Source organism: Callorhinus ursinus, unplaced genomic scaffold (genome assembly GCF_003265705.2).
Source record: "Callorhinus ursinus isolate GAN/ISIS: 27379988/994484 unplaced genomic scaffold, GSC_fseal_2.0 scaffold1, whole genome shotgun sequence".
In the NCBI taxonomy this organism is placed as follows: domain Eukaryota; kingdom Metazoa; phylum Chordata; class Mammalia; order Carnivora; family Otariidae; genus Callorhinus; species Callorhinus ursinus.
The window spans coordinates 40,932,508-40,948,373 of NW_027397063.1; the positions used below are offsets into that span (position 1 = coordinate 40,932,508).

At 37.0% G+C, this 15,866-nt stretch overlaps 1 protein-coding gene and 1 pseudogene across 4 annotated transcripts in view; both read left to right on the top strand.

The window, feature by feature from the left end:
- The window catches only part of ZPLD1 (zona pellucida like domain containing 1), a 211,316-nt gene extending 195,865 nt beyond the window's left edge, over positions 1–15,451 (top strand). For all 4 annotated transcript variants that reach the window (XM_073892796.1, XM_073892787.1, XM_073892780.1 and 1 more), the window contains 4 exons: positions 7,369–7,540; positions 8,787–8,895; positions 14,631–14,660; positions 15,086–15,451. In XM_073892796.1, coding sequence (XP_073748897.1) covers positions 7,369–7,540; positions 8,787–8,895; positions 14,631–14,660; positions 15,086–15,261 — 487 coding nt within the window. In that variant the 3' untranslated portion in view covers positions 15,262–15,451. The remainder of the gene's footprint in view (positions 1–7,368; positions 7,541–8,786; positions 8,896–14,630; positions 14,661–15,085) is intronic.
- Positions 1,113–2,126, top strand: LOC112821310 (mediator of RNA polymerase II transcription subunit 6 pseudogene; annotated as a pseudogene).
- Positions 15,452–15,866: the final 415 nt, after the last annotated feature.

Below are 15,866 nucleotides of genomic sequence, written 5' to 3' on the forward strand. Positions count from 1 at the left end.
CACAATAATTGTACTACTCTAGTTTAACACCACAAAATAAAACCACAAAATAAACTGTGGCTTCATTCCCACCCAGGCCAACAAAGACTGAGTGGACAGCTAAATTTCCAACCTTGTCTGGCTGTAACAGGGTATCCCAATCTCCCGTATGGGATGATTTCAGAGAAGGCGAGTGGGGATTCTCTACTTCTACTCTCACCTGGCAATAGTGAAATACCCTTACATGCCCCATTGGGTTGATGTCAAAGGAGTCCCAGTGGAGAGTCAGGCATTTACTATTACCCCACAGTAACAAGACCATAGTCCTTGGGGTGTTGGTGGAAGGCCACTCCTACCCCAGCTAGTCAGGGAGATATTAGTGGGTGCCTAATGGGGAGTAGAAACTCCCACCCTACCCAGCATTAACGAGATCCCCACTCCTTGGGGGTCAAGAAAGTCCAAGAAGGAGTCTGGATTTCTACTCCTATTTGGCAATAATGACACAGCATCCCTCCTTCCCTGATGAAGCGTTGGCAAAGGAAACCAGCTAAAATACAAGGTTTATATAAGATCCTGAGTCTCATAAAATAATGGTCCAAATGTCCTAGGTTCAGTAAAAATCACTTGTCACAACAACAATCAGGAAGATCTCAAAATGAATGGAAAAAGGACAAAAATAAATGTGACAGGAGTTTAGAATTATCTAAAAAAAGATTTTAAAGCAGTCATCATAAAAAGTTTTAATAGGCAATAGCAAACATGCTTATAACAAATGGAAAAATAGAAAGCCTTAACAATGAAATGGGAAGTTTCTGAACAGAAATGGAAGACATAAAGAAGAAACAAATGGAAAATTTAGTACTTAAAAATACAATAATAAACAAGAAAATTAAATATGTAGCTACCCTACAACCTAGCAATTGCATTCCTGGACATTTTTCTCAGTGATTATGAGGTTTATATAAGAGACTCACACAAAAAAATGTGTAAACAAATATTAATGATAACTTTATTTGCAGTAGCCAAAAACTGGAAAAAAAATGGATATTCTTCAATAGGTAAATAATTTAACTGTGGTATATCCATGGCATGAAATACTACTCCTAAATAAAAAAGAATGGGTTATTGAGAACCTGCAAGCGCTTTTGGAATTATGGCGGCGGTAGATATCCAAGATAATCTGCTGGAAATCTCTTGGGTTGACAGTTCCTGGATCCCTATTTTGAACAGTGGAAGTGTCCTGGATTACTTTTCAGAAAGAAGTAATCCTTTTTATGACAGAACATGTAATAATGAGGTGGTCAAAATGCAGAGACTAACATTAGAACACTGAAATCAAATGGTTGGAGTGGAATACATCCTTTTACACACTCAAGAGCCCATTCTTTTTATCATTCGGAAGGAACAGCGGCAGTCCCCTACCCAAGTAGGCTGATTACTATATCATTGCTGGAGTGATCTATCAAGCGCCAGACTTGGGGTCAGTTATAAACTCTAGGGTGCTTACTGCAGTGCATGGCATTCAGTCAGCTTTTGATGAAGCTCTGTCATACTGTAGATATCATCCTTCCAAAGGGTATTGGTGGCACTTCAAAGATCACGAAGAGCAAGATAAAGTCAAACCTAAAGCCAAAAGGAAAGAAGAACCAAGCTCTATTTTTCAGAGACAGCGTGTGGATGCTTTACTCCTAGACCTTAGACAGAAATTTCCACCCAAATTTGTGCAGCAAAAGTCTGGAGAAAAGCCTGTCCCAGTGGATCAGACAAAGAAAGAGGCAGAACCTATACCAGAAACTGTAAAATTGGAGGAGAAGGAGACCACAAAGAACATCCAACAGATAGTGAGCACCAAAGGCCCCCCTGAAAAACGAATGAGACTTCAGTGAGCAATGGGTAGGAGAGAAGCTTGCAAGACTCCTCTTGCCCATTATTGATACCTCATTACTGTGACAGGCTCTTGAACTTTAAAACTCTTCGTCACAACCCTTCCATTTGTATGAATGTGCTTGTTCTTTAAAAAAAAGGTTGTAAGGATCCTCATGCTTTTGATATGAATATTTTTTATGTATGTTTTGTAACCTTTCCCCTATTGGACTTGAGCAGCCTCCTTACTCAAATGTATACTGCTATATACATCTAAAAACAAAATAAAGGTATTTGTGTAAATCAGAAAAAAAAAGAATGGGTTATTGATACACATAACACAGATGTATTCTAGATAATTACAGAGTAAAAAAATCAGATCCCAAAAAGGTTACATATTGCATGATTCCATTTATATAGCACTTTGAAAAGATGAAATTTTATTAGGAAGGTTATTCTAATGTCTAAATGAAGTTCTCTTAAAAAAAAAATCATAGTGATGGCATGGTCCCTGGGTGGCTCAGTCGACTGGTTAAGCGTCCACCTCTTGATTTTGGCTCAGGTCATGATCTCAAGGTCATGGGATCAAGCCCTGCTTTGGTCTCCACACTCAGCAGGGAGTCTGCTTGAGATTCTCTCTCTCTCCCTCCCGTCTGTCCCTTCCCCCACTTGTGTGCTCTCTCTCTCTCTCAAATAAATAAATAAATCTTTAAAAAAATTGTAGTGATAGTGATAGAATTATAAGAACTCATGTAGGACAGTAAGAGGGAAGGCTACAAGAATGAGAAAGGGGAAATGAAGGGGGGGGAATCGGAGGGGGAGACGAACCATGAGAGACTATGGACTCTGAGAAACAAACAGAGGGTTCTAGAGGGGAGGGGGGTGGGGGGATGGGTTAGCCTGGTGATGGGTATTAAGGAGGGCACTTACTGCATGGAGCACTGGGTGTTATACGCAAACAATGAATCATGGAACACTATATCAAAAACTAATGATGTAATGTATGGTGATTAACATAACATAATAAAAAATACTTATTAATTACTAACAGATTGTGCTGATAGACATTTTTACTAAAATTGAATATAAAAATTTTGAGTATAAATGCATATTGAAAGTAAAGTGTGTTATCTTTAACACACACATACATAGGATATTATGATAAAAACGTAAGTCTATGGGGATTAAGGAGTGTATTTGTTGTGATGAGCACCAGGTGATGTATGGAATTGTTAAATCACTATATTGTACACCTGAAACTAATTTAACACTGTATGTTAAATGGAATTTAAAATTAAATATAATTCAAAAAAAAAAAAGAATGAGAGGAACTGGAAGAATTTAATGTGGAATAGGAAAAAAATGTGTTACAGAAACATTTCTGTAAAACAGGAGGAAGACACAATTAGGTGTTCTACGGAAAATAGACACAGCAGAAAGCACAGTATGGGACAGAGAAAATAAAACTAGGAAGATGCAAATAAAAAGAAACAAATATAAAGGGAAAGACAAAAAGGATTAGAGTAGAAAGGATAGAAATAAAATGTAGGCCAAGGGAATCCAATACATGTCTAATATACATAATTGGAATTCCCCCTTTCCCACAAAGAATCCAAAATAATAGAATAGAACAAGCAATTAAAAATATATTCCAGGAATACTTCCCTAAATTGAAAGAAGACTTACGTCAACATAAAGAAAGGATGCCCTGGATGAAATCAAAGGTTTCATCAAGTGAAAACAAGGGGAACTATAAAAAGACATAGTCAGAAATATAATAAAAATGGGAGACTTTAATTCCCCTCTCAGGAAACTCACATCTGGTAGCCAACAATTAGGTAAAGGTATAGACGATCTGAATGACATAGTCAGTGAGCTATATATTAAGAGCTGACAATGCTTAACAATATGAAAACAGAAAGTCACCACTACGTAGAAGTTTAAAACACTTAAATAACACTTGGATCAGAATTGGAAATATGAAGCAAAATTTTGCAATAAATAAAGTTCTTTGAAAAAACCTAATCAAGAAAAGGGATGAACAAATCCACAAAATACCCCAAAACATGGAAATGGCCCTACCAGATATTACAATGAATAATAGTTCTAAAATTATTAAAGAAATGTGATATTATGCAAGATTAGCCACATAGACAAAAATTAGAATAGTGAGTTGAGAAATAGATCCAAAACATATGGGAATTTATGATATGATAGACTGTGCTATCACAAATCGGTAGAATAAACAGATTTTAAAAATAGTGTTGGACAGTGCATAACCATGAGGAAAATATTGTCCTGGATCTATAGTTCATTTAATATACCATAATAAACTTTAAATAGATTATTAATTTAAATGCAAAACTACAGCTTTAAAAGTGGCAGAAGAAACCATATTAACATAAGAAATATTTTTAAAACTTTGGAGTAAGAATGATCCATCTTTGGTTCAAATACAGACATACCTTGGAGATATTGTGGGTTTGGTTCCAGACCACTCCAGTAAAGCACATATTTCAATACAGTGAGTCAATTGAATTTTTTGACTTCCCAGTGGATATAAAGTTATGTTTAAATTATACTGTAGTCTATTAAGTGTGCAATAGCATTGTGCCTAAAAAACGATGTACATACCTTCATTAAAATACAGTTTATTGCTAAAAAAAAAAAGGGCTAACCATTGTCTGAGCTTATCTGTTTGTTGGTGGAATGTCTTGCCTCAGTATTGATGGATGCTGACTGGCCAGGGTGGTGGTTGCTGAGGGCTGGGGTGGCTGTGGCAATTTCTTAAAATAAGACAGCAATGAAGTTTGCCACATTGGTTGACTGTTCCTTTCACTAACGATTTCTCTGTAGTATGCAGTGCTGTTTGATTTTATCCACATTTTACCCACAGTAGAACTTCTTTGAAAACTGGAGTCAATCATCTCAAACTCTGCTGTTTTAACAACTGATTTTATATAAAATCCTTTGTTGTCATTTCAATAATCTTCACAGCATCTTCACTGGGAGTAGATTCCGTATTAAGAAACCACGTTCTTTGCTCATCCATAAGAAACATCTCATTTGTTAAAGTTTTATCATGGGATTGCAGTAATTCAGTCACATTTTCACACTCCATTTCTAATTCCTAGTTCTCTTGCTATTTTCCCCACATCTGCAGTTACTTCCGCCATAGAAGTCTTGAACCCCTCCAAGTCATCCATGAGGCTTGGGGTCAACTTCTTCCAAAGTCCAGTCATTTGATATTTTGACCTTCTTCATGGCATCCAGAATGGTGAATCCTTTCCAGGTTTTCAATTAACTTTGCCCAGATCCGTCAAAGGAATCACTATCAATGGCACCTATAGCCTTACAAAATGTATTTCTTAAATAATAAGACTTGAAGTCAAAATTACTCCTTGATCCTTGGGTTGCAGAATGGACATCGTGTGAACTTGCTGGGTAACCTGCTGCAGCTTCTACATCAGCACTTGCTGCTTCACCTTCTACTTTGATGTTATGGAGACGGCTTCTTTCTTTAAACCTCATGAACCAACCTCTGCGAGTTTCAAACTCTTCTTCTGTAGCTTCCTCATCTCCCTCAGCTTTCATAGAACTGAAGAGATTTAGGGCTTTGTTCTGGATTAGCTTTTGGCTTAAGGGAATGTTTTGGCTAGTTTGATCTGCCCTCCAGACTGCTAAGACTTTTTTCAGATCAGTTATGAGGCTGTTTCACTTTCTTATCATTCGTGTCTTTACTGGAATAGCCCTTTTAATTTCTTTCAAGAACTTTTCCTTTGCTTTCACAACTTGGCTAACTGGTGCAGGAGGCCTAGTTTTCAGCCTGTCTCAGCTTTCAACATGCCTTCCTCACTAAGCTTAATTGTTTCTAGCTTTTGATTTAAAATGAGAGATGTGTGACTCTTCTTTTCACTTGAACAATTAGAGGCCATTGTAGGGCTATTAAATGGCCTAATTTCAATATTATTGCATCTCAGAGAATAGGGAGGCCTGAGGAGAGAAAAAGAGATGGGGGAACATCTGGTCGGTGGAACAGTCAGAACACACATTTATCAGTTAACTTCACTGTCTTATAGGGGCATAGTTTGGGGGGATGCAAATTACAATAGCAACATTAAACATCACTGATCACAGATCACCGTAACAAATATAATAATAATGGAAAAGTTTGAAATATTTTGAGAATTACCAAAATGTGACACAGAGACAGGAAGTAAGCAAATGCTGTTGCAAAAATGGTGCCACTGGACTTGCTCGAGGCCGGGTTGCCACCAACCTTCAATTTGTAAAAATCACCATCTCTGCAAGCACAATAAAGTAAAGCACAATGAAACAAGATATGACTTACTAAAAGCCATACGATAAAATATTGAAAATTTAACATAAAAATAAAGCTCCTGTGTATGTATGAACACAGACACACACTCAAGAAATGTCCAAAGCTAATCAACAAAGTAAAACAATTTGCAACTTATATAACAAACAAGGCACTAGTATTCCTAGCACATAAAGAACCTGCAGGAATCAGAAGGAAAAAGCCAACAACAAAATAGAAATTTAGGCAAAGGACATAAACAATTTTCAGATAAAGAAATACAGATGGTGCACATAGTCATTTCCACTGACAAAAATGCAAATTAAAATTATATGGTGACAGTTTATTTTTCCTACCCAATAGTGAACAATCCAATTTTTTCCCCCATATACTCCATTGGTGTAGCTCTGGGGGAAATAAGGATTTTTTTTCATACATTACTGGGGGAGTACAAAGTGCAACAATATTTATAGAGGGCAATGTGGCAAAATCTATTAAATGATATTGTACAGATAGTTCTGCATATGTTCAAAATAATGTATTATAAGGCTATTCATTATTACTTTGTAAAAAGCAGATTTAAAACAATGCAAAGTTATGTAAATAGGGACCTGATTAAGTAAACCCTGGTGTATGTGTGTGATGGAATACTGTATAGTATGCAAAAAGAATGAGGTGGCTTGCTAAATACTCATATGGAAAGATCCCTAAAATACCTTGCTAAATTTTTTAAAAGGCAAGGGACAAAACAACGTAGATAGTGTGCTATTTTTTTTTTTTTTTTTTTAAGGAGGAAACAAGAAGAATTCATTGCTTCAGCTTCTCTATGTATATACCCTGGGAGGATGCAGTAGCAAGTGAGGTCACCTCTGGCAGATCTGAATGTGGAGGTGGAATGGTGTGGACAAAGGCAATGATGGGGGGGAGACTTTTCACTACATATATTTTATACTGTTTGGATTTTTGAACCTTATGAAAGTATAATCCCTCTAAAATTTGATGGTACTATTATAATCAGAAATTGATCTGTTTAAACTTTACTATCTAGGTCACTCTTGTGGTATTCGTTGAGTTAGCTTATGCTCTTATTAAATATCTGTAACATGGCATGATTTTGTTAGCTCTTAATACTGCAGAAATTAGTTTACAATTTCCAGTGGGTTGGTAATCTCCAGTAATATCCTGTTTTCATATTCCCTAAAATGTAGCTGTGACAAAGATCCTCAGACCACCGTCATTGAAAATGGCAAAAGCCAGCAGGGCCGGTTTTCCTTTGAAGTGTTCCGATTTGTGAAACACAAGAATCAGAAAATGTCCACCGTCTTCCTGCACTGTGTTACCAAGCTCTGCAGAGCTGATGACTGCCCCTTCCTTATGCCTGTATGTTTCTTAGCAACTTTATTCTAAATTGTCAAATTGATCTAAGCTGAAAGGTTATCCAGTGTTAGGGACTAATTTCTATATGGAAAGTGAATATGCATCAGGCCAAACAGTTTGAAGTAGGGTTTATTTATTTATTCATGCAGTAGAGATCTATTGAATGCCTACTTTGTGCCAAGCATAATACTGGGAAAACAGACATGTGTGCATAAATTCTGAACTCATTTAGCTGATCTTTGAGGACCATGAGACAGTCATGGAAAAAAATACGACAAAAATGTTATGGTACAAATGCAGACACATGCATGGATTGTTGTAAGAGGCAGTATTGGCCATTGTGAGAGAGCTAGAACAGGGGAGATCGGGAGGCTTCATGGAAGACATGAAACCCAGGGTGTGACTCTGAAGATGGATGAACTCCAAAGGGACAAAATCAAGAGTGTGAGAGACACCCCATTCCAAAGGCTGACCAAATTCACAGACACATAAGACAGAATAACCAGGGAACTACCAGACCTTCAGTAAGTTTATGGGACAGAGTAGAGGATGATTGGAAAACCTAGGGAGGGGGTAGGGCTGGCTCTAGAAAGGTAGATTTGGGACTGACAGCCCAGGAGTCCCTTGGATTACAAGTGAGAAGTTATAAAATACGTGTGGATCTGAATTGCATACAGCCATCATATTAATCCATTTCCTAGTGAATAAAAAAAGATATCTATTTCTGACAGTCCCCCTAAGGTCACATCAATATTAACCTGAGAAAAATGAAGGCACATTTTAAAATTTGAAATAGCTTTAATACATTTTTATTTATGCTCAAATTCATGCATTTCTTCACAACAATTGATTACTTTAGTCCTAACTAGCTATAGCAGATGGGTTAAATGGCGAGTCCACAGTACCTTGACTGCGCTGACCAAAATTTCAGAAAAAGATTTATTAAAGTCTTGAGAGAAATAAAAGTAGAAAAGTTTGATAAACACAGCTCTTTTTCAGGAGAATCATTGAGCTATGTAAATTAATGGGGCAAAGCACAATTATAATAGAAGGAAATAAGAAATATGGCCCAAGCCAGAATAAGGAACACTGTAGCAGTTATATGCAAAGTAATTAAATAAACGCACAGAAGTAAATGAATAAAATTAAACATGTGGTATCTCTTCCAAAAGAATCTGCTTTCCAAATGGCCATAAAGAACCAATTTTGTGCCGGTGTGGAATTTCATTTGTTTTCGTTAACACCTCAGATTTGCGGCCACAGAGAAAGGAGAGATGCGGGGAGGAGGTCCACTTGGAGCCCCCAGAGCACGTCTGGAAACGCCGTCCTCTCTGCTGGTCCCATCATTACTCGGAGTGGTAGGAACATTCCTCTTTTTGTGTGTAGTAATAGATTGTTCCAAAATGGCTTATTACTTGGCTTCTAAGGAGAACTCAAAGTGGTTTCTAAACAGCACTAATTAACTGTGAAACAAGATAAACTGCTAAGCAACTTTAATTTCACAGTAGTTTCCTGTTTACTCAACTTTCACACAAAGGGCAATATTGTCTTTACAGTATTTCCCTTTTTACACACACACACACACACACACACACAAAGTATACAAATTTACCATGCTGGACATGTTTCATTCTCCCTTTTCCCTGCCCTGCTCTCTGCCCCTGAAGACTGGCCTGTGTGAACTGCACCCCACTCCCCCAACTGCTTTGCCATCCGGCATTTGGTTGGGTTTGGCCAGTAGGTGGTGCTATCAGAGGATGGGAGTGAAGTTCATAGGGTTCCTCCTAGACAACTTTTTCCACAGAGCGATAAACCTTCCCATAGCCCAGGGAACTTGACTTTCTCTGTGAATTCCCTATATTTTATAAATAGTCCTATTAAACTTTTCTTAAAATGCCCAGTTTGAGTACCATTTGTTTCTTCCCAGGATCCTGGATATTACATACCCCTTCCAGGGCACCCAACCACGGTCATGAATGTAGTAGACACAACTGCTTATACACATATATTCTTGTATATACAAATATTTGTGCATGAATGTACATGCGCACACACTCTCCAAAGGGATATTGCTTTATATCAGTGTGAACCCGGAGACATTCAGAATCAACTGGGTACAACAGACAGGCAGGGTAAACAACACAAAGTTAAGTCCGAAAAGCTGGTTCTAGCTCCAGTTTTTGTCTAAACAAGCTACATGACGTAGAGTTTTATGTCACCTCTCTGGGCAAATATTTCTTCACTTTTAAAATGAAGGGTTTGAAGAAGTTGCCTTTAAGATTCTTACTCTATAGCTCTAAATTTGTCTTAAGAAAAGCAGAATAGATTATCTTTACTTTTTCTCCCATGCGTCCTGTTCCACAGTGAAAAAGAAAGTTTTGCCTGAAATAGGTAATGAAGCAAAAAATGGTTTTGGCCTAAAAAGTTCAGACAATTGATTGAATTATTCACTCCTCAGTGCTTGTGTAGACATAGCATTATTTAAAAACAAGCTAAAGTGTTTTTAAAAATAATGCGGAAATTTATTAAATATGAAATTTCCAACTTAGTCTGCACTCCCTGAGGTTTGGTATGTGTTTTGAATGGTTTAAAAATGACCGATTTGTGGTTTGTGAAAGGCCCAATTCTTATCTCTGTCTGGCTGTCAGAAATAGCTCATAGAATTACACTGCATGGAAGCTCAACTCTGGTTGCCAATAATTAGGAATGCTTTTGGGTAGGCCCAATAAAAAATATTTTTATATCTGTGGAGCATATCTAGAGTCAGTTTTATATAAGAGAAAAAAAAAAACCCTTGAAAGTGGCATCTCTCTGCCCATGTTGAGTAGATGGCTTTTCCTCCTTATTTAACCTCCTTGCTTCCTTACCTGGGCCAAATCAAATTTAGATATTACACATTTTAATTAACTTGTTAGTGTAAGAAGGGTCTTTTGAGCTATGTAAATTGTTAATGTAGGTCTTTTTACAAAGACCAACATTTTTAAGATCACCAAATCCCAGTAAAGATTAACCAAGTAGAAGTTTCTAATTCTACCATAGCCAACCCGCCGTGCAGGGTTGTAGGTTTCACCTACACCATACTCCCTTGCCCCAGATATATGTGCTCAAACCTCAAACAGCTAATGCCTTGATCACAATGCCTCTGATGTGATGCCTGAATTTCTTCCTTTCCAATTTCAGTCCATTCTCACCTCAAGGATAACATTCATTTTCCAGCACAGTAGTGTTGTCTTAGTAACCTCAGTCTCCTCACCAGCCAAGCCCCCAAAGAATCATGTTCAGACCTTCCAGATGCCCTTCATTCCTCTCTTACTTTCTGTGGATTTATTTTTTATAATTTTGATAAATAGCCATATGATGGTGTTCATTTCTGGGCAATCATGGTGACCTCACTGTGTAGAGGACCATGTACAACAATGTTTACATTATGATACTATAGTATCATAATTTAAAAAATTATTTTTTAAAATCTATATAAATACAGAACTCAGAAATCAAGCCATATCCAGCCACAGGAAAATCCCATGTAAACATAGCTTAATGACCAGGGCTACTTTTTTTTCTCAGTTTCACTTTATTTTTACCTTAGGTCAGCTAGAACTTATCTCTCCAGGTCCTGTGGCCGATTTTATATAGACAAGTCCAATTTCAGGCTTGATTTACTCTCTTCAAAGCTCTCTGGTACTTGGAATTTTTGCTCTGTTTACTCATTGAACCACTCCTTTCCCCTAGACATCCAACTTAGGTCAAGTTTAATAAGTTGTTAAAGCTCAGTACTTTTGTTTTGTTTTAATGAAATCAAAGACATTCTGGTTATTTTACCCAACATTGTAAATCCTTTCGTTGGCTGATTTAAGAAAATATTCACATCTTCAAAGTTTCAAATCCTCAAAACTCCTGAAGTGTTCTTATTTTACACCTCCACATGGTAAAACTATTCAGTAGGGAAATGCTTATCATGGGGTACAATTCTGGAAATTCACAATTGCAACTACTGCAAAGCAATAGTACCTAATTGTTTTATTACATAAATTCCAATGGAGAAGTCCAAGACAAGCTATTCAACTCATGTCATTGAGTTTTATGGGGAGTTAATAATTCATTCAAACCTCCACATGAGACAGGCACTCTGCTAGGAACAGGGAATACACTAGAGAACAGGCCATAGTCTTTGCTCTCAGGAATCTTAGTGTTCAAAAGTAGACCTGGATTATTAACAAACATAACACAATGCAGGGTAAAAAGTTTGGAAATTCTCAGGGTGCCTGAGTGGGCTCAGTCAGTTGGACTTCTCTTGAATGGATTGCTCTGGTTATGATCTCAGGGTTGTGAGATCGAGCCCTTGGTCAGCTCTGTGCTGGGTGTGGAGTCTGCTTAAGATACTCTCTCTCTTGGGCACTGGGGTGGCTTGGTTGAGCTTCCAACACTTGATTTTGGCTCAGGTCACGATCTTATGGTCCTGGGATCGAGGCCCGAATCAGACTCTGCAGTCAGTGGGGAGTCGGCTTGATGATTAGCTCCCTCGCCCTCTGCCCCTCCCCCTGCTCTCTCTCTCTCTCTCTCTCAAATAAAATAAATAAATCTTTTAAAAAAGTTCTCTCTCTCTCTGCCCCTCAGCCCCTTCTCCCTTCCGCTCAAAAAAAAAAAAAAATTGGAAGTTCTGAATTTGAAATATGTGGTTCATTTTACTATATAGGTAGGTAATTGAGGATTAAAAAATAGTTTGCTGGTGCTAAGAAAGAAAAAATATTTATTCTGTACATATCTTTGCACTAATGTTTACTTTTTCCATTTCTACTACTTATATAAGAGAAAAGCAGAGAAAAAGAATTTATCTGCTCCTTCCGGCTTTCCAACAGCCATGGTATTGCTCCTGTCACTTTCCTCCTATGGGTCCTCAGCTAGCTGCATGCTTTTTGAAGAGCCCACCAAGTTTAGTATTCCAACCTGTTCTAATTCCAGAAGGTTTCTTTAGGATATATGTACATGGTAAGACCAAGTGCGTGTAAGAGAAAAAAAAAACAAAAACAGAGTGTGTGGTGAAAAAAGTCTCCTAGAAAATGTCTACCTCCCCTTTGGGGCTCAATCAAATTGCAGGATACTGGAAATTGAAGGAAACCGGAAATAGCAACTAGATAAAGTGATTCTCTCTACCTTTATCCACTATCAAATGCAATTCCAAATAGTATTCAAATAGTACATGCTTTGGTTTTAGCCGCCTGCCAGAGGTAGGACGCTTGCAGTTTTTCAGAGTACAGGAACCTGTGGCTGGTATGGCTCATTTGACAGTTTGTCTCATGTGAAGATTTTGTCCATAGCCCCGTCATCGTGAGTGACACCTGGAGTAGTGTTCTTACACGAATGTTGGTGCTAATATGGGAGAGGAGGGAATATTCTGACTTCTTTAATTAACTTCAGGATGCAGAAAATAGTGCAGGCAGCCAGTCCTAGCACTTTCACCTAATTTGGGACACGTAGGAGGAAGGAGCTTTCTAGTCTTAAAAATAAATAAATAAATAAATAAATAAATAAATAAATAAATAAACAAACAAATAAGTAAATAAAACCAAATAAGTGTGATTTGTAAACAAAGAATAACTTTGAAAAAGGAATTTTAGAGCATTATATATTCTCCTCCATGTTCTAGAGAGGCAGCTTATCTTGGGAATCCTTTGGAAGAATTGATCACAGTTCATTCATTCTATCCATTTCTATGAGAAACAAATGTCTTTATAAAATGGTGTTGGTTGGACGTTAGGGTTTTCCTAAGGGTGTCCTATAATAAAAATTTGTGCTTTTTTTTTTCTTTTTGTCCTATAGTGGTGTGCTACACCATTCTAAAGAATACTATAAATGAACACTCTATTAATTTGGAGCATTGTACTTCAGGCTCAAACAGCAGAATCATCATTTCTGCCGAGACTCATATGCCTTAAAAGAAATGGCATCAGATGGCTTATAAATATCACACCAGGTTCTCCCAATCAGTTGTTTCAAATACTAATCCTGGGGTTTCATAGCTTGATATATTTATCTTTAAAAATATTTTCCATACTTGGCTAGTTTATATTATTTTAGAAAAAGGAGTCTGAAACTGAACTTTTATTTAAACATATGTTTATTTCATCATGGAGCCTGGGACAGATGGAAGTTTCTTCATCTGTAAAATGGGGGTAGCAATAATGGCGAAACCATATGGCTGTTACACGAGGACAAAATGTAATGACATGAAGCAGCACTTTGTACTGTATGGCATTACACACATGTTAATTGTAATAATATTTATACTCCCAAATCAAACAGTCAACTGCACATGTTTTATAGTTCAGATAACGGACACTCAAACACACATACACACCCACATATTTAAGAACAAAAATGAAATCCACTAATTGTAGAAGATCAGGGGTTAATGGCTATACAATTAGCAAATGGGTTTAACACAAGTTGGGAAACCAGGTGAATGCATTCATTATATCCATTATTATGTTTGCCAGGGATAAGGAAAATATCAACAGCTTTCATCTTTAACTTAACAGGCAAAACCCCCTACAACTCAAGATTAGGAATCATGTTTTCCTTTCATTTAGTTACTAAGTGTGAATTTATCTTTTTGGAAGTTAAAATGATGTTTTTGCAGATTACGATGGGCAAATTGGCAACACTTAAAATAGAGCGGCACTAAATAATGAATACTTCTCTAAAACAAAATAACAAATGGCAGGTTATAGGCCTATAAAAAATATAATAGCTGTTAACAATTACTGCCCCCACTAACCTGACTAAAGAGATAATGACAAAGCAAGGTTGGCAGGAAAGAATATCGGATAGTATATTTTGTGATTTCATTTGTACGCCCAGGGCACTGGCAGGGTGTGGGCTTGTGGAATGGATAGATAATAAAATCTCAGACACGTGGAACAGAAAATGGGAAAGCATAATGGTTTAGGAAGATTTTCATGATTCCCTTACCCATGGGTCTTGTGGGAGAAGGTGAGGCCACATGTAGGTAAAAAGTAATCACAGAATTATAATAAACATAAGTAAATATTTAGATTTACAATATCACTTTTCTTTTTCTTTTCTCTCCCAGATGAGACTCCAACCAACAATTCACAGCTTGGTAAGATAATGAACATATACTGAAAATAAAAGTATGATTTTTAAAAATTTTAAGTATTTTTTGATGATTAGTTGCAAAACTCTAAACAACTAAATATGATGAGTTCCGATTTTACCAGTTTGTTATATTTTACATAACAGTTCACTGAGGACTTCTGAACTCATATGTGACCTGTTGGTCAATTTTTATAGCATTTTATAGATGAATTTTTTTTTTTTTGGCAGCCCAAGGGATACCAGACCTCTAAACTGCATGATCCTTTGGTTATTGGATTGAATTATAGTCAAATAGATTATAGCATGAATCAATGTCATGCTGTTACTTTACAAGATACTAGAGACAGATGTTTTGCAGGTATAAATTGGCATAAGGTGAGATAAATCTGATATTGGATGTTTCCACTGTGTGTATTTTATTGCTTGCAGGTTCTCCAAGTGAACCTCCTTTCCAACTGAATGCTGTCACCAGTGCACTGATATCAGGAATGGTCATTCTGGGAGTCATGAGCTTTTCCCTTCTCCTGTGCTCACTGGCCCTTCTACATAGGAAGGCATCCACAAGTTTGGTGTTGAATGGCATAAGAAACCCAGTCTTTGACTGATTGTAACAGGTCCCTCCTCTTGGGAGAAGGATTCACTGACCATACCATGAGTGACTGGTCAGTGTTTCATCGAAACTGAATGCCAGCCAGCATTTGATATTTGTAGACTTGATAGATTTCAGTGTAGCTCGTTAGCATGATGATAGTGAAAGAATTTTGATGATATTGTTCTTGTCACTTATGTATTTGGTCAGCCTGATTTGTATGGCACCAATGGGTATAATGACAATAAGCAAACAATATTCAGGACTTAGATCTTTCAGGATCAGTCACATTTCGTTTTATTTCAATTTTCTTTTGATTATTGGTTGTTATAGAGATAAAAGATGGGCATAGAAAAAATACATTTGTTACATTTTCCCCCCTAAACATTGAAACCCAATGTGATGGCATTTAGATTTGTATATGTGGTCCTAAAATGAAAGTTACTTTTTTGTTTTATTCCAGATAATTCCAGCTTGGGGATATGTTTTAATTGGACTGGCCAATTTGGACACCTGAGATTTAATTACTTATTCTATGACCTGTGTTTTTGGCTGATTTCCATGTCTGATGACATTCATTAAAAAAACAAACAAAACAAAACAACAAACTCTTGGGAAATG